Here is a 19959-nt window from a genome sequence, read left to right as displayed (position 1 = left end):
AGCCGAAAAACAACGACCATGTATAGTAAGGCGTTTTTGACCCGAAAAAAACGACCATGTATAGTAAGGCGTTTTTGACCCGAAAAAAACGACCATGTATAGTAAGGCGTTTTTAGCCCAAAACAACCGACCATGTATAGTAAGGCATTCTTAGCCAGAAAACAACGACCATGTATAGTAAGGCTTTTTTAGCCGAAAAAAAACGACCATGTATAGTAAGGCACTTTTGACCCGAAAAAAACGACCATGTATAGTAAGGCGTTTTTAGCCCAAAACAACCGACCATGTATAGTAAGGCATTCTTAGCCAGAAAACAACGACCATGTATAGTAAGGCTTTTTTAGCCGAAAAAAACGACCATGTATAGTAAGGCGTTTTTGACCCGAAAAAAACGACCATGTATAGTAAGCCGTTTTTAGCCCAAAACAACCGACCATGTATAGTAACGCATTTTTAGCCAGAAAACAACGACCATGTATAGTAAGGCTTTTTTAGCCGAAAAAAACGACCATGTATATAGTAAGGCATTTTTGACCCGAAAAAAACGACCATGGTATAGTAAGGCGTTTTTAGCCCAAAAAATGACCATGTATAGTAAGGCATTTTTAGCCCAAAAAACGACCATGTATAGTAAGGCGTTTTTAGCCCAAAAAATGACCATGTATATTAAGGCGTTTTTAGCCGAAAAACAACGACCATGTATAGTAAGGCATTTTTAGCCGAAAAAAAACGACCATGTATAGTAAGGCGACCAAAAAATGCCTTCCTATACATGTTTTTTTTTCCCGGCAAAAAACGCCTTACTATACATGGTAGTTTTTTGGGCTAAAAACGCCTTACTATACATGATTATTTTTTGGGCTAAAAACGCCTTACTATACATGGTTGTTTTTTGGGCTAAAAACGCCTTACTATATACATGGTCGTTGTTTTTCGGCTAAAAACGCCTTACTGTTCATGGTCATTTTTGGGCTAAAAACGCCTTACTATACATAGTCATTTTTTGGGCTAAAAACGCCTTACTATACATGGTTGTTTTTTGGGCTAAAAACGCCTTACTATACATGGTCGTTGTTTTTCGGCTAAAAACGCCTTACTAAACAGGGTCGTTGTTTTTCGGCTAAAAACGCCTTACTAAACATGGCCATTTTTTGGGCTAAAAACGCCTTACTATACACGGTCGTTGTTTTCCGGCTACAAATGCCTTACTATACATGGTCGTTTTTTTTGGGCTAAAAACGCCTTACTATACATGGTCGTTTTTTGGGCTAAAAATGCCTTTTTCGACGAGAAAAACAACCATGTATACTAAGGCGTTTTTAGCCGAAACGCAACCAAAGCCATTGGGGCCCTACCTCGTGGACAAATCAGTCAATCCCCGCTGACATTCACTGCCAATATTTTCCCCAATTTTGTTGTCAGAAGTGAATAAAGGGACGCCAAGCAATCGAAGGTCCAACAATTCCATTCCAAAAACAAATCAATAAATAAACGGTCACGTGTTTTTTGCTTTCATGTGAACTTGGATTGACTTTTTGGGCATGCTGCTGAGCACGTAAATGTTGAGCGAGCGGCACATCTCCCATACTGACTTTGCCCCGCCCCTGCAGATATTTGGACTTGTCATAACAGGAGAATGTAATTGCCATCGGCCATTCCTGGCGCATTCCGAGAAAGCGTCGATGGAAGCGTGTCATGCTCCCGACTTGTCATCGAAATCAACTATGCCAAGGATGTACCCTCCCCTTTCACATAAAGGTATAGCGGCAAAGACATATCAAAACCATTTTTTGATGTCCTTTCCAGACTGCGTGTGGGTCTCAGCGCACCCCTGAAAAAAAAAAAAAGCATTAAAATGTTTATAACAGCTGTGACTTTCTTTTGCCTCGGAGATAAACAGTTATTTCCGCTCAGCGCCGCCCGGTGCCGTCAATGGGAAAACAACACCAGCACTTTGGATCGAAACTAAAATTGGGGCAAAAAGACAGAATTGGTGTTCTCATATCAAAGCAATTTTGCCAATAGGAAAGAATGCAACCATTCCCGACTTATATTTCCATTTTCCCAGACGGTAAGACGCTACTTTTTTCCCGGAACTTTGAACCAACTTTTTAGGGACTCCCTCGTTCTGCTGGGGGACTTACGGCTCACATGGGCAATAACAGTGAGACGTGGAAGAGTCTGATTAGGGGGAACGAGGTCATATCTTTAATGAAGAAAAGACGATTAAAAAAAAGGTGTTTTTTTTTTTCAGTTTGGTCATGTGACATTCATATCCTGAATCGTGATTGGTCATTACCTCTGAGAAAATGGCCACACCCTGAGACGGGTAAAAATGGGCAGATTTTACTGCTCAATTTATCTTCCACAAACACCATATTGATCAGAATACAGTGTTTGGACTAGTGAGCCAAGATTATTGTCACTTCGTCTTGGTAAAACCTCATAGGACTCGTGTTGAATTAACCGTAATGCCCGTGCTTGTACTGAGCACCAAGTCCTTCTCCGATACACATTTTTCAAGCAAATTCCAAGAGGAAAATGTATTCACGACAGGACACGAAGAGGTCAGCATAAACAACACATGTGTTATTAACTGCACTGGCAAGATGTGCAATAAACACAGCCAGTGTGCGCACACTGTTGCGGGGAGGGGGGGGGCTTGGGGGGGGGGGGGTTGACAACAGTGACTTGGAATGACCCATAGAGTCAGAACCACAACAGGTGTTCCTCCTCAATGTGAGTCTCGTAATATTTATAACAATAATACATAAGAATAATAAAGTGACTGCTTTACAAGCTTCGTGTGTAATTGCATTCATTGGATTTATCGCCGGAGCTTTTAGGGAGAAGGCGTCAGCGTGGAGACGCATCACTCGCGGGAGACATTTTACACGGTGACTCCCCAAATGTGCCGTCCCTCCCTCCCTCTATCCCAGCACATTTACCATTTCACTCTGATCAACGAACAGCCGTTAATAAGCCCGACTGGACGCTAGTGCTCCCCCCGGGCTCATGACGAAAAATAGGGGAAGTGTCTATCTCAAGTCGAGCCGCAAAAGAAAAAAAAGGACTCAAGCCCGAAAATACACAAGAAGTCTGCCATTATGGGTTTACGGTGCCATTTTAGATTCATTTTTGGTGAAAATGTGCACGTTAGCATAACCAGAATGTTTCTGAAAAGTCTATTATTTTTGCTTTAATAGCAGTCATTTTGGTGTGGATTGGTAACATCCCCTGGAATCATTTCAAAATTCATCCCGTGAAGCTAATTTGACCTAGCAACATGAAATTTGGGCAGGTGCGTCTTCCACGAATAGACCCACCAAAAAGTCTCAAGAACTCATGGCTGAAAAGGCACAGGGAGTCAATTATTTCGGTCTAAAGTGGTCATTTTAGGAAGGCTACCATTCAAAAGTTTAAAGTTGGGAGGTTCAAGATGATTCGGCTTCCTTGATGGGCATTCAGCAACAAGAATAAAAAGTCAAGATAGGAGCGTTTTTTTTTAAAAAATCTAAACATCTCTTACAGCAACTGATCCGAGCTTTGAGTGCTGCGTGAAGCTAACCTGCTAGCATTTTAGACTGGCTAGCTTTTCAAATCAATAACAATGGGTGACGACGCTGGTTGAAGCTAAATGAAGGAACTTTGTCGGGAAGTTGGCCTAACTTGAAAAGAATGCCGTCCATCTGCGAGAGTGTCGCGTGTCTTTCAGGGACAGAAAAGGCCCTGTGTTCTGGTTTTGATGTCCTGCTGTCTTTGAGAAGCTTCCAGGAAAGGATGCACAGACATTTTCAGTTCATGAGTCTTGCAGTCGACTTGTATCGTTCCAATTTATGGTCACTTGATTGTTTTCGTTTGGGTTGGCACTCCATTGTTTCTCCAAAAGAACTGTAAAACAACAAATGTCGGGGGTTTTTTGTGCTAATTTGTTCCAGGCCGTCACAAACAATATGAGTGAACGGGCATTGACACACAATTACGAGGTATGTGCCATCACGCGCAAAGTACGCACGCAGACACACACACACATACTTTCACATGATCCTGATAAAAAAACACATGATTGACATTTAACCATCCTTAAAAGCCAAATGGGGATTTGGCCTGTTGTCAAGTAGAGTCTTAAATCAATCTGACAGTCATGGACATTGTTAGTCGCTTGGAAGCGCCCCCTGGTGAGATGAGGAGAATGGCCAGGTTTCAGTCAACGTAAAGTGGGGTACAGTAAACCACAGCTAGGTCCCTACATCGTGCCAATAGCAAAAAAAAGGCCTCGGAAGCCCAACACAGTTCTGTACTGATCTGACGTTTGACCTCAGCTAATCTATGCTTACATCATGTTTAAATGTTAGAAAGGAACTCAGTGGTGAACAATAAACCCTCAATTAGGAAGATCGGTCAAGCAGAAAACAGTTCAATAAACTGTAAACGCTGACATCGTATTAATTAGCCCCGTTTGCCAGTGACATAGTATTTAGTTACAACGATCCGGGAATGTTGTGAACTCGACTTTCCCGGAGCTTCTGCTCCAGACAGATACATCGAGAAGGACTTTTTTTTGTTGTTGCTCCTTTTAAGGAAGCAAATGACTCAGAGTAGAACCATCAGTTATTCTTTATGGGGGCGATCAAGTTCTCGTTTTCATCACTTTATTTTACTTGAGCTTTGACACAGCACCTGTTGTTAAAACCCGAGCTTGCTCGGGAATGTGACCCACTTGTGCACAAATTCCTACTCCTTCTGACAGTGGTCCCATAAATCCTCCTTAGATTTTTTTTTTTTGGGGGGGGGGGGTATCATAATCAGACATCACAGGAACATTCTGGCCTATCTCAGGTGATGCTGTTTCACTACTAAGTCAAAACACGCCACAGCTGACTGCACACTAAAGCTGCCTGTTGCTAATTGGTTGCAATTTGTACTCAATTCAAACAATGCTACAGGTTCAGACATTCCCCGGCCGTTCTCCCATATTAGGGGTGAATGGCAGTGAGACAAGATGACGCACGCTTGACACGCATCCAATGTTTTTGTTTTGTTTTGTTTTTATAGGGAACTTCCAGGAGAGACGAATGCAAATAGGCTTTTATTTTGCAACAACTTCCACCTAGTGAAAAGGTCTGGAATGTGATTGATGTACCGGTATGTCGTAAAATTCACCTGCACCTGGATTTGAGACACAGTACATCTGTTTGACTTGGACATATTTACATTTTTACATTGCTTAAGCTAGTATATCATTTCATATACTGTACTTTTTATTAACTATCACGTAAAATGTCTTTGCTGCTTCACATTCAGGCGTGTGGCGTTCATTTTTGACACAAGCTAGTTGAACAAACATGACTCATTCTAAATACAGCATAATTAATGTACATACAAGCGTTAAGACTTCTGCAACGTCATAAATATGCATGGATAAACTTGCCCCGCCGTCTCATCCAAAGCGCTGTCCTTCAAAACTGAATAAAACCGTTCTGGGATCACACGGTGCAGAAGAGTGGGCTACGAATAAACTTTCCTGGGTTTGTGTTCTGTCGCTCTCGTGAAACGTCATCAACTGGGGACGACGCCCCGTTCCAATCGAAAGTACGCAGAAATCGAGAATGCAGACAATACACCGATTTTGTTCTGCTTGTTTAAATCAAGGATACGTCCATCGGTTGGCGACTTGGCTCGGAAAATATCCCATCCGTTCCCAAGCATTTCATGTTGCTATCAAACTGCCTGAGAAGAAGATTCACGTCTTAAAGTTTTCCCCCCTTTTATGGAAATACTGCATGTCATAACTCTGTGGGAAGTTCACAAGTACTGCACAGTGAGTTACAGACTTGCGCTCTTGTGAAGTACGTTTTAGAAACTGAAATCATCTAGTAAATCTACCTTTGTCTTTAACTTTGCATCAGGGATTCCTGTTTGTCGTCACTTGTGAGCAAAGGTTATAGGCCGCCGCAGGTTGAAAATAAGAGCGTTTTAATGCTTCAAATAATGAAAATTAAAGTTAAAGCGTTAACCAGGACAAAGTGGCAAGTTAGATTTGTTTGTGGGCTCCCAAGTTTTGACACAGTTGCACATTGAGTACATTTTAGTCAGAAACCTGCAAAAGCTAAAAGTAGCATCCAAGACCATATTTTTTTTCTTTCTTGTCATTCCTTAGCTCGGTGTTTATTCAATTACTTTTGGAAAGCAAATTTTATGGCAGAGGTTTATTTTGTAAAGGAGGGTGAGGAAGGAAGGAGCAGGAGTTTGTGATGAGGAAAAAAATGGTGCAGGAGTTCGTGATGAGCAAAAAATGGTGCGCCACCAAATGATATATTCAAAAATGTACATGACTTTTGGAAAAAAAATAAAGTACAGTTCACACCTATGAGTTTTAACGCACTCACACAACACGCACACACAATTTCATTCCAATGTTTTCCAAAATGTAAATAAAAATAACAATAAAGCCCTGGGATGTTTTAAAGAAATACAAACTATTACATGCAGGATGGTTGACAGTTGAATTTGTCCACACAAAATAAAAAAATGAAAACGGGAGAATTCTTCTGCCCTCCAAAGTTGTCACATGAACAGAAAGCTGCATGGTTTCAGTCCTTTATTCACTAGAATATAGATCGATAGGAAATCAAAGGAAACTGCTATTAATGACAAGTTCAGTGGACTCGCTAGCCTTTACAAAGAGCACAAATGTTGAGATGCCTCATGGTGACGCCCTCTTCTCTCCCCAAAATAAATTACAGTTGCCAAAACCAAATGCACTGATCAAGTTTGTGGGGGTTTGGGGCTGGGAGTTGGTAGCGGGCCAGGTGCAGAACGGCTGACGGGATAGACTGGTTGAATAGGCTCCAGGTTCCGGGGCTAGACGGTTGACCCTCGGGTTGTTGTGGCATCCGGAGAGCGCAGGAGATGAGGTTTGGGGGTAGAGGGGGGCAACTGTACAGTGAATACAAAGGTCCTGAAGTAGAAACTGCAGTCTTAACATGTGCCATACTTTAAAATGTAGAGGAAAAACACCCTTTATGCTCATCAATATGATGAGCAGAAAAGTCCCAAACCAAAGCTTTGAAGTCTTTATTTTTGCTAGTGGGGGGATAGAGCGGGGGAAGGAGGGAAACGTAGAGGAGAAACTCCAACACAAACGGGAGGAGCAAGAGGAGGAAAGGACTCCATTGATGACGCAGATTGGCTGGTGGGAGGGGAGACACTCTGGCACGGGTGTGGTGTGTGGGGGGGGTGATTATTTCCTGGAGCTACACTTCTAATATCCAAAAGTTACTGGTCTGGAGGGACCACGTTGGTCAAAAGGGGTGTCCGTGGAGATGCCTGGAGAAAAAAAACGCCTCCAAAGTGGCATTTCTGCAGGCCGTCTCAAGGGGGTGGCGCTATGTGCTTCCCGCGGTCTGGTTCTCTGCTCCCTCTGAATTAGCTGCAGGTGGACAAAATGGCCTCAGTTAAAGAAGGGGATATTTGTGCAAAAAGGACGAGTAGAGTCACTGACTCGTCGCAGCAGCTGAGGCCGAAGCGGAGGCGCCTCCTTCCTCATCGCTGTCGTCCTCGTTGGATTGCGGCACTTCGGCCTCGGGGATGGTCGTCACGGGGGCTTCGGGCTCCTGCTCCGCGCGGCTCTTGAGGGCCAAAATCCGGTGATGCAGCGCCGCCGCTAGCTGACCTACGTCCTTGGAACTACCCTGAGGAACACAACGGGATCATTGAGTAGTGAAGCATCTTTGGAGACAACGGCATGAAGGCGTGAAATTCTGTTGCATCCGTGCTTTGATTGGGGGAAAGTCGAATTATCTGGTGGACAACAAAAAGCCATTCTGGGTGTTCATGGCTTACGTCATGGCTACTGTCATAAACCGATGACTCCCCCCAGGGGTCGAATATGTCATCTTGTATGTAGGGGAGTCTACTGATGCTACCGCAGTGGTAATAGTGAGGTGATACTTCTTTCAAAAACAATTTTAGGACATGAATAGAAAACAATCAACAACAAAATAAAAACAAAACCATGTTTGACAATGTTTGCTTTCTCGTGCCGGTGAGGTGTAGTGCGACATTCATAAACATGAAATTTCTTATCTCAGGGCCACTGTAAACCAAGGACCCGCTGTACATTGAAGCCGTTTCAATAACAAGGCACTTGTGTAGCAATCAGAAAGGGGGTGACATTTTTCTGCGTTTCAATTATGTGGGAAGTAGCACCATCTGTTGGCCAGTATTTGTCAGTCTCACCTGTTGCAGTTGCACGTCTCAAAGCGTTTGGGACTGTCAGTCTTATACTGCACACCCTGGGGGCCAAAATGGGCAACCAGCGGCAGCACAATGGCCAATCAATTGGGGGGGGGGGGGGGGGTGACAAAAACGATCATTGCTTTCAATTAAATAATGTCATTACTGTATGCCTTGCGAGCCGGGCAGTGGCCAAAGACGGGGGGACCTTGGCGGGCAGGTCCGTTCCCTGGGTACAGAATCCCCCTCACAAGACAAATTCATACACAGTGAGGTGCGGGGATATGGCGGGCCAAGAGTGGAGAGCGACGTCTGTAGCACCTCTCCGACCAATCAACAGCTTGGTAAAACGTACCGATATTAGGAAGACCTTGACCCCCTGGTCCTCCGTGTCTGTGGCGGTGACCCGTACACTCTTGTCGCTTGCCTTGTCCACCTGCATCTGGGGCCAAAGTTTAGTGTTGAGGATCAACCGGAGGCTGCCCTGGGTCCTCATCACTGGTCGGAGGCAAAACAAGACCTTGTTTGGCCATCAAACATCATCAACCGCGTAGCTAATTGCGCGCTCGTGTTGCTCGCGTTTACCGAGACGCGACTGTAGCGTGCCGTCGTCCGTCGACGCCATGTCGTTGAGCCTGAGAAGGCCCCGCCCTCGCTCTATCCACGACTGTGCCGTCTTCTCAAAGACGTACAACTTGCACTGCATCTGAATTTCCAGACAAAGCAAACTCACTCGTTGATGTGCCAAAATGTCCAATCAACCCTCTGGAGTACCTGTAAAACATTGCTTTCCGATTCTTCCCCGGTTTTTACGTCCACTTTCTCTAAGATGCACTTCTTGGCTGTGGCTTTGGTGTAGGCTGCGGCAGACTCCTCCAAAGACTCCGACACGCTGTTCACTGCTGAAAAGAGCGCACACTGTCAAGCGTCCAGCTAATGTCCCTTTTCCTGCAGTTTTGATTTCTGACCACACACACGCACACAAACTACAAGACAATATATTCGGTCTCGTTGTTGAGTTGGGTAATGGATAGCGACAGGCTGCAAAGCCGTTTACAGGCCGAAATTCGCGACTGGTTGCGGGATCATTGAAAGTTTGTTCCCCGCGGACCGCCTGTAAATTCAACTTCCTCTCTCGGGACTACAAAGCCTTCTTTTTCCGAAATGTATTTTTGCAGTTCCAAAACCCAACAAGAACATAAATCACTGCGTATAAGGCGGGGAGGGGGTCAGAGGGTGGGGGGGTAGTCACCCTTCTCTGCGGTGGCCTCCTGTGATGGGAGCTCTGAAGCCTCTGGAACCTCTTTACTATCATCACTGGGGGTCTCGCCCTTGGGAGGACTCTTAACATGGGAGGGAAAAAAATGTCACAGACACATGGGAAATGAGGGCATTGTCCAACATGGCTGGCGATACAAACAAGCTGTCCGCCCTCACCAAAACTCGTTCAGACATGTTCTGGCCAAACACAAATTTTGCCCCGCTGTCTGCACTGTTTGTGGCATTATTTGAACTGAAAAGACAGAACAGATGAATGGATTTATGCAGCAAATAATAATCATCATCATCAAGACACAATAAGTGCCAATACCTTGGGGTAGAGATGTACTGCAAGAAATAATTGGTGCCCTCTGATTGACAGTCTCCTGGACTGCAGTCCTTTGATTTTTCTTCTGTACTGTTCTGGTCCACCTGGGAAGAAGGCACAGGAGGAATCGGTCGCGTCGGACCATCCTTCAAGACCCAAGTCTAAAACGGCGTATAAACACATTTGAGAAAAAAGCAATCTGCCTTCATTTTAATTAAACAGAGGTCTAATAGTTGGATGCCTCGAAAAAAATGATGCTGATCAATGACTCGTTTTCCCTCCCGCGTTCTGCTGAGAAAACGGTCAGCACCGACAATCTTAAGTGTTAAACCTTTTCAATAACTACGACAGCCCACCGGGACCGTTGCAGCAACGATTGTGGGAGGAGCAAGCGATTGTGTTGAACGCTTCTCATCTAAATTCATCACCAGGTTATGTTTAACACAACATCCCGACTTCATTGGAATTGGGTTTGTAGTGTAGCGTGTGGGAGGTGTCGACGCGAGGGAGGTGCTTGTGACTCACGAGAACCCACCTTCGCTCTGTCTTTGATATTCTGACCAAATACAAAAGAATTTGCTACGTCTCCTTCCTCCTTCTCGCTTCCTCCTTCATCTTTGACGCTACTCGGGCCGCGTTCCTCACTTTCGTGTTTCTGAAAAGAGCGGGAACGAAAAAGAAACTTCACAACTGGGACCGGGGCCAAATAATTTCCCGGATTTGCCTGCGAAAGGTACCAGTGATGCGTTTGGGGCGGCTGAGTGCTCTGTGTTGTTCAGGAAAAGGGACTGGGGTGCGGAAGGGCCGTCCGACGACTTCTTCACTCCGTTGGTTCCGCAAGTGGAGTCTGAACAGAAGGACAACTTGTAAGCTCAACAAAAGCGTGTGCAAAGATGTCAGCCAAAGTAGCAATGACGTTGGAGGAAATGTGATTGAGACAATACATACTGGATTCTGTGTGGGATTTGGGGGGCGGCGCTTGAAGAACCGCAGGGCGGAGAACGCTGCGTTGTTGCTCTTTCGGTTTCTGACTTGGGACGCCTGCAAGAACAAACACGGGTGCTTTTAACTCAGATGATGAGTTGCCATGCGAAAACATTTGTTTCTTGATTTGAATTAAAATCCAAAAAAGCCTGATTTCCAACAAGAGGATTCTAAACCTTTTCTATTTTATTTTTATTTGGGTTGGCAAAGCTTGCGAGTGATCATTTCACCTGGAATGTTGCATTGCCATTCACAGGCAACTCAACATTTATTTGATAGCTATTACAAAAAGGTTACAAATAGCGTTCCTGCAGTTAAAGAAATAAACACTGACGGTCACTATTTGTGGATTCTTTTTGTACCATTTTGGAGGGAACCGAGTGGCGGAAATTTGGATGAAGGCAACATGCAGCACAAACCTGAACTGGGCGCCTGCCCGTGTATGAGAGTCGGCGGCTTTAGTCGGAACCCAACTGGCTTCTCCTCTGCCGACGCGAGAAAGCGGGTGAAGGGACAAAACATGAAACATACATTGGTTACATCACAACTTGTGTTCTTTTGCACCTCTCTGAGACACTTGAGTCTGTTAGTTCATTTGGATTCAACATGTGTCTTAAAATGTGGCAGTGATCCAGACACGGAAGACAGAAAGAAGAAGAAAAAAAAAATACAAGCTGTGGTTCGGTTCTTTCAGTCATCCTGGCCCATTTCCCCCGTTGAGAAGATGTTTTGGGACTGTTAATGACAAGTTTTGCTTTTCACTGATTTGCCAAACAACTGACGAGTGTAATTTGGGTAATCATGGGTCAAAGTACAAAGCGTGCTGTCGTTTGTCTACTTTTTGAGACTCTGAGCTCAAAAAATAGCCGCCCGCCTCGTTGTCCTGGTAACACCAATATCAGAGGGCGAGTAGTGGCTAATTTACATGAGATGGGACCTCCCCCTCAAACCTGACACATTTCCAGTGCGGGATAGAACCAAAATGGTTGAACTGATCCGTTTTCTCAGTTTTAAAAAGCCACATCTCCCTCAATGGGTCACAGAAGGGTTGACGGAGTTCCCCCCCTGTTTCATAATTGATCAGGGCCCTTTTTTTAAAAACAAGAAGTCATTGCAAAAGCTCACCTGGCTCAGAGTCAGAGTTCCCAGTCGGAGACTGGCAGAAACTGGGGGGCATGAATACATTGTTCTTGGGAACTGCAAAGGAGTCGCGAGAAAGCCTCAGCATACAAATCAACTCTGTGTGCTACGAGCAAAACGGCAACAAAAAAGTGGTCACCCGAGTGGAGCGGCGGGAATGATGAAGTCCTCTCCCTTTTTACTGGAGGAAAGTAGTTTGTCTCGTCTTTATCTGAATCTGAAAAGATCAAATTCGATTAATAATTTTTGTCACATTGGTAAAGCAATCGGCTTCTTTCGACGTTCGACTTTACCTTCTCCATCCTCTGCACTTGAGCCCTCTGCAGATCGCTGTAAGATACACACCAAGCTTAGTTTGAAACAATCGCAAGACAAGGTCAGCTTTATTAAAAGAAACCAACAAAAAAATCTGACCAGCTTAAAAATATACTACACATCGGGGGAGCAATCGTGACAAAAAGTGAAATATGTGCCTGAGAAGCCCTCTGCTGGAGCCTTGTTTATACTCCAGTCAGTGGTGAGGAATGTGCTTCGCGCCTTCTTCAAAGGCATTCTTATTTTAGCTCGCAGAAAGCGCTTCATCATCTCGGAAGAAGCACTCACCTTCTGAGTTTTGTCTTTTTGGAAAACAAATACAGGAGGCGCTATGGCAGGCTTGTCTGTCGGGAGAAAAAAAAAAAGACTTTAATTAATCATCTACATACAATGATGAATCCACACTCCGCGTCAACAGCTTAGGATGGCAACATTTTCATTACAAGGGTACTGATGGACTCAACTCTACTTCGGAGGTAAGAGGGGTTATTTGTGAAATGCATCCCAGCACTAGCTTTCGTCAGTGGATGAATAAAGTACAAGTAGCAAAGCTAAATCTCGATTGCCTCTGGCTACATTGTGCTAATAAATCATGATTGCGGATCAGATGCTGACAAATGGACCTTTGGGCACCTGTGCAAAATCTCCTGTTATTTTATTATTATTGTACTTGCAGTGGTGTGGAACTTACACTACATCGTAACAAGAGCTGCCGAAAAATGCTTCATTTGCGCCGCCACTCACCAAAAACCGCCACGCCAAATAAATATGTGCAATTTATACCTCAGTTTGTGGTTTGTTGTGTTTGAGAGCTACATAAATGGCGTTTTCAGGGATGCGGCACTCAGGTCAGTTTTGTTTACTGGCGGGATAAGAAAGAAATATCCAAGGGTCGGCTATTGATTTAAAGTTGCGTAGGAATCTGCGTGATGGTTTCAAGGCACGGAAATGACGCCACGCCTCAAAAAAAACAAGCCTTTTTATATGCATCCATCCATTTCAGAGAAGTGCAACTTCAAGATGGTAGTGTCAAGTGAAGTGTGTGGCACACACACGTTATTTTTAATGTTTCCAATTCTAATGCGTAAGGAGGAAAAAAAAATAAAGGACTACGATCCGTGGTAAGTACGTGCCTAAAAGAAGTCAACAACCATTTCAACAGTTTCAAACAGCAGTAAAATGCACCATACGAGAACCAGTAGCAGAAATTCTGCCAATGTTATTCTCAGCATAACACAATGCACTTTTACACCACAGCCACAAATTAACATATTGTTGAATTAAAGCTGCCAACAGATCCTGTCCAGTGAATCAGAGAAATTACTCGTCCTTAAAAACTCAGATTATTGGCGTGAAGAGCAGTGTGGGCGTTCGTGTGGGTGAATGGTTCGCATGTTGGCCGGCCTCACAGTGCAGAGGTACAGGGTTCGATTCTAGGCCCCGGCCTTCCTGTCTGGAATTTGGATGTTCTCCCCGTGTCTGCTTGGGTTTACTCCGGGTACTCCAGTTTCCTCCCACATTCCAAAAACGTGCACGTCTCTTTCTTTGTCAAAATTATAAATGACATAACATTTAAGTAGTGTGGAGATTAACACACATTTATATTGGAGGCTGTTGGAAGCACAGCAGACATCCTCGTAAACACAACGACATTGCATGTCTATTTGTGTGTGATCTGCATTGGTATCAGGTAACAACAGCACCTCTATCCAAGTCATCTCATTTTGACCAACTCGAGCATCCTCCAGAGGCCATCCAGCAAATAGACAGCGCCACCCATTTGTACGGCGATGGTAAATGGGCGAGTAGGGGAACGTCGCTCAGGGTTGTGAGGGTTCCACAAACGTCTTTGGCGACACTGTTGACACCACACGCCGAGCGTAACCAGAAGAACTCTTGAGGCGGAACATTTAGTCAACAAGACTGATGAGAATAAGTCAGACGACTTTACCCGCCTAAAAACGTCAACTGAACCCCAAGCCGGCCGTTGACAACATGGGGGGAGCAAAAAAAAAAAAGGTCTTAATACCCACTCGCACAGGCGACCTGACATGTACTGGCTGGTTTCACATAAAGCAGCACTTACAACGACAATATACTAGCAAATAAATATGAAGTGTTTATTATGTGTGCATAACAGACCGGCTATGAATAGCCGGGTGCTAGCATTGTGCGATAAACCGCTAACTACAACGTTAGCATTCGAGGGCGTTCCGAAGCTTTCCAGCTATTAGCCGGATCCAAAGCCTCTAGCGGCGTTAGCTTGTTTGCTAACAGTGTAGCCTTGGAAACGCCGGGAAGCACTCGTGCATCATCAACCGGCACCCAACAAGCCGCCGGCCTGTATTTTATCATCCTCTAGCGAAGTACAAACGCCGCCGATCGGAAGGCGGCACTGTGTGTTTTGTGTTCCTCTCTCTCCCCGCTACACACGGCTAAGCGACTCACCTTCGTTCGCCAAGTCCGCCATTTTACTTCGACGCACACACACCCACAAGCCACCGCGCAGATAAGACAGGCGCAGCGCAGGCCGGGAGAGGGAGCGCTCACTCGGCCGCCGTCGACGAGCTCTCGCGTCCCGCCTGCATCTGCATTCGTCTGCTTTCGTCTGACTGCGTCTGCACTCGTCGGCCTTCGTCGACGAGCTCACGCGTCCCGCCTGCATTTGCACTCGTCGGCCATCGTCTGCTTTCGTGTGAGCGCCGCAGCAGAACAGAATTAAAATCCAAATCAAATTAGTTTAATTATATCATTCTTCCATAATTCTATACAACCCTGATTTATATCCATTTTTTTCTTGCGGATGTCAATATTATTTATTTAAAAATATTTCGATGATTCTTAGCACGTCTGCTTCACATTTCCAAGGTTTGTGATTCAAATACTTGCATGCATTTCCAAAAATAAAGTTAAACAAAAGAAACGAACCCAAAACAACAATTGGTTCTGAACGTTGTGGAAATTGCACAGGTTTAAATCGTACACATTTAGTTCGCACCGCTGAACCACTAGAGGGAGACATTTTTAAAACCGAGGGTTTGTCTCTTCCAGTCAGGGCGAGTCACTTTATTCGGAACCAAATGAGATCCAACGTATTAAAATATACGGCCATTGTGCGCAATATATCATGATAACTCAACAAAGAACTTCAAAAACACAATTTCTTTCTTAGGTTTATGTAAACAAGACGGATAGTGACTGGAAATAATGAAAAATACAACAAATTATTCTAAAATCTACATTTAAAAAAACACGCACACACAATTATGAGTAGCAGTGTGCGTGTTAATGTGTTAGTTTGACTTAATGAATGAAAAACAAATGGCCACTTTCGGGGAATAAATTGGAATGTAAGAGAACACTGTCTCATTGTTCACATTACTATGAGGACAAAGTAAAGCAAGTGTTGTGCAAGCACGCACAAAAAAACAAACAAAAAAACTTGCAAATCTTACGTGTTTGCTCAAGTTTGGTAAAAGAGAACCAATACAAACAAAACCAAAAATGACATTTCACAAGAGTTGACATTGCGCAAAGCCAAAAGGCCCCGAAGGCTTCCAGAAAGAATGAGACATGACATTTTCCTTCAGGCGCGACCAAAACAAGCCGCTGCTTGTGTTTAGCGCTTGTCTTATCTTCTGTCAGGAGCGCTTGCTTTGTGCTTGGAACTGTAACACTTAATTTTTTTTCTTTTCCCATCCATCAGCACGATGCCAGCGTCCGCAGCATTAAACCCGACAGCAAATTCTCCCTTTCATAAAGACATTAAATCTTAATGCAATGTGTTCTTGGAGTAACGTGCCACATTTCTGTTTCTTGAATAGTATTTGGTTACAACGGTGTTGTTTGTCAGACAATAAATCAACAAAACGGCAATAACAGTGAAACATGAACAATTTACAATTAACTCGCTTCCAAAGAAACTATCAAAACATGACGACTGAATAATCTCTTGAATTCTTGAAAGGCGGCACCAGCACAATCATCCATCCATCCATTTTCTAATCCATTTATCGTCACAAGGATGGTGGGCGTGTTGGAGCCTATCCCAGCCGTCTTCGGGCAGTAAGCGCGGGACACCCTGAAACGATTGCCAGACAATCGCAGGGCACACATAGACGAACAACCATTCGTGCGCATACTCATGCCGAGGGACAATTTGGAGTGCCCAATCAGCCTGCCATGCATGTTTTTGGAATGTGGGAGGAAACCGGAGTACCCGGAGAAAACCGGGCCGCCCCTGTCACTATATTGCTAAGCATTATTCATACTACTAGCTTGCTAACGAGTTTAAGAAAAACAAATAAACTAAGTCTGTAAGGTGAGCCAGGGAGCAAACCGTGTCTGATGTGTAACTGCTCTTTTCCCCAAGAAAAATGGAGCTGTTGGCAAAATTATTGTTATTAATATTAACTTAATGGTTGCCGCGAATCAGGCGTGCCGATTTTTATTTGTCTTTGTGCATACCATGCACCAAAGTACATTTTCACTCATGGGCAGCTACGCCTGCGGGGAAGATGTGTTCTTTGCGGATAAGTGCACTGCCAAAGTCAACATGGCACTAAAACGATGTTGGGTTGTCGGGAATGAGTTATGCCGCTTTGGCGCGTGCCCAAACCCCGTCGGCGGGGGACCATCGAATCCCGACAAAGCGTTGTCGCCACTAAGCTGTCGGTAATTTTTTTGATCATGCACTCGCAGGGGTGGAGACAATCATCATTTACTATTTTGGCTTCTGCTTCACTGACTTTGCAGAGACACTCCTGACAGTCATCCTGATCTTAAAAGAGCATGATAATAACCTGCTCATAAAATTAGCAGCAGTTGCATTGCGAAATTGCACCTAAAAAAAAGTGGGTGGGGTCTATCTTAATAAAACCAAATGAAGAAACTGAGGGCACTCGTGTGCCCAAGCCCAACAAATTCAATTTGGAGATGCGAAAAATGACTGATATTACTGAAAATGATTGTTTTTAGAAAGCATCGCGTGTCAATGGTACGGCCTAGGCTCGGGTGAACCAATGCTACGTTTCCCGAGTGTTAGCATGTTCACCTCTTAAAACACCGCTGTCATCAGCAGACGACCAATCTGACTCTATTTTCATCCACAAGAAATCTATTTGAGGTTAAAAAGAGCATGGCGTCGTTCATCCCGACCGAGCAGAACAACACTCTTCAAGTTCCGCTCCACAATGGGCTTAAGTGCTGTACTTGAGACCCAGTGGAGGTTTAAAGAGACAGCGACGCTATCAGATATCCACTTGGACATTCAGGGGCCATTAAGCAGCAACAGCAGCATCCCATGTCATGCTACATATGCATTTTTTTTCTATTGTGCAGTTGAAATGAATGTGTGGGGCCAGTGACTTTGAAATTAGACGTACATTTTTCTTTTTGTGCACATTTTTGTCAAATTAGTCATTTTGAAAAGAACCCCAAAAATTGATCATGCCATGACCACAGCCCAAAAAAATGGGTCTATGTGCAAATACCGGCACATAGACCCAAACAATTTACATTTCTATGAAACCCAGTCTCGGGATTCTTTTCCAGGAACAACAATGCTTCTCACATTTTCAACACAAATACTTTAAAAGCAACCAAACAAACAAAAACATTGAAGCCACGGTCACCCGATGCAGTTTGAACGGTTAATTTATTTCTTCTTTCGCGTTGCACTCGAGGAAGAATGTGCACTCACATAGAATCACTGCCTTAGGGGGGACAAATGAATAATTGCCAGGCAATAACAAATGACATTAATTTCCAAGTATTTTAAAATGATATGCAATACATTTTCCTCTAAAAAATGCTAGTAAATCATGTCTGTAAAAAAAAATTCAAATCCAGTTAATAATGTCCATATTGCCACACCGGTGAGAACATGCAATGTTATGATTTTCAGCTACACTTTCCTCGATAATGCTAACAATGATAAAAGACAAATACCAGTTGCTTAAGGCCCAAAAAAGGAGCACGGTAGCCTATCGCAGCTATCCCAGTTTTTGGTCAGTAGGCGGGTGGCACGCAAAAACCTCATCAATTATGAATTTGAATAAATTATGCCAATAATGCCATGTAAGGGGAATTAAAATTTACATTTCTATGGGCGGGAAAAAAATGCATTTATACATTTTCTCTCTGGAAAAAAAAGCCAATCAACAACGTCCACCAAAAATTAATGGCAAACAATCCTATAAAGGCAAATAGAAATGCAAATATTGATACGTTTTACCTTGAAAGGAAAAAAAAAACAATAATAATGCAAAGAAATGGCTTCCAATTCAGTCTGGCTGATGCCGGGATGGCTTTTGACTTTGTGGGAGGTGTTTGGGAGCACTGGAAATGGGCCATAATTTCCAGTTGCTGCATTTGTCCTGAAGCTGAAGTTCCAGTAAAGTGAAGACAAAACTGACATGCCTGACAATCACAACCTGCACCTGGTGATAAACGGATGCAGTAATGAGGGCAAGAAAACATTCAGGGTAAGCGCAGGCCTCGCAGGCCGTCATCAATCAGGCCTTTGTTGACACAGCGTGATTTATTGCCTTATCGTTAAAATGAACTGCTTTTTTTGACCTAGCCAAAAAGGACCCATTTTAGTTCATGTAGCGCATGTCAAGCGGACATTTCAACTCTCCACAGGTCACGCGTCCAAATGCGGCAAACGCAAATTCAAAGTTTCAACCACAAATATTTCAAGGATGAAGGGTGAGATTAAATTTGGTAGTGTAACTTTTTTGTCTCGTCTAATCTCAATGTATCTTCACCTGATAATAATTGTTTTTATAAAATAGAGACTGCCACAAAATTAAGAAAAAAAATGAAAATATCCATGCATAATTTTTTTCCTTTTCTGAACCCCCCCAAAAAAACAGCACTTAAAAACAAACAAACATAAAAACATGTCCATTATAAATGTCACTCTAGGAAGGGGTGAGATTGAATCTAAATTTCCAACAAATGCAATTTAAAGATACTTTTTTTTTAAACGTAAAAATAGCAATTCCAATCAACCAGGTCAAGAATCAAACAAAAGTTTCAATGAAGCACAATAAATATCTCTACTAAGAAAAAAAACCCTTGTGAGACTAATAAAGTTTTTTTTTCTTATCCTTCTGTTGAGGGAAAAAAAATTAATAATTGCCATGGAGTTATAACAATAATTGATACCCATCAATCATGCCAATAATGCTCAACAGTCAAAGATAACTCCATTTGGAAAACTACAACACGTTTCTTTTTATTTTCTCTTGGAAAATAAGACCAATTTCTAGTCAATTATGCCATATAGCTCACCCCCCCATCCCAAATCACCATTTCTATAAAGCACATCACATTCACACTTTTTTTTCTTATTGGAAAACGAAACAGCCATAAATGTCGATGTAACAGAGTACCGTCCATATTTCGAGATTATTTACCTTGAGGAAAACAAAAACAAATCATTTGATAGTACCATAATTAGTTTTCAACATTTTCCATTTCAAAAAATGAAAAAAAAAATCATTGATGACAGTCACCACTGTCAAGCAATCTTCTCAATATGGCCACACAGCTCAAACATGACATGTTTGCACCGATGGTCATTAATCATGACAATAACGTCACATTCTTTGGGATACAATATTATAATACATTATTTCATGTTAAAAATATGATGCAACCATCAATCAGATCAAAAACAACATCAA

The 19959-nt window shown here is 43.3% G+C and overlaps 1 protein-coding gene across 2 annotated transcripts; it reads right to left on the bottom strand.

Moving 5' to 3' along the window:
- Positions 1-6588: 6588 nt before the first annotated feature.
- ranbp3b (RAN binding protein 3b) lies at positions 6589-14868 on the bottom strand. Of its 2 annotated transcripts, XM_052087775.1 has the most exons (17): positions 14714-14868; positions 12554-12609; positions 12244-12280; positions 12090-12167; positions 11936-12007; positions 11230-11295; positions 10775-10867; positions 10564-10673; positions 10362-10481; positions 9830-9930; positions 9676-9751; positions 9491-9581; positions 9013-9140; positions 8824-8944; positions 8594-8736; positions 7505-7694; positions 6589-7432 (listed from the first exon to the last, which is right to left on the bottom strand). In XM_052087775.1, exons 1-17 carry the CDS (start codon positions 14733-14735, stop codon positions 7389-7391), a joined length of 1548 nt encoding a protein of 515 aa, XP_051943735.1. In that variant the 5' UTR covers positions 14736-14868; the 3' UTR covers positions 6589-7388. The 2 variants fall into 2 exon arrangements, with proteins under 2 accessions (XP_051943735.1, XP_051943736.1); XM_052087776.1 differs by lacking the exon at positions 14714-14868 and having other exon boundaries at positions 12244-12299.
- Between the last annotated feature and the right edge of the window lie 5091 nt (positions 14869-19959).

Source organism: Hippocampus zosterae, chromosome 15, assembly GCF_025434085.1.
Source record: "Hippocampus zosterae strain Florida chromosome 15, ASM2543408v3, whole genome shotgun sequence".
Classification (NCBI taxonomy): Eukaryota; Metazoa; Chordata; class Actinopteri; order Syngnathiformes; family Syngnathidae; genus Hippocampus; species Hippocampus zosterae.
Note: the sequence above shows the minus strand (reverse complement) of the source record. Positions and strands in the feature narration are given on the sequence as shown.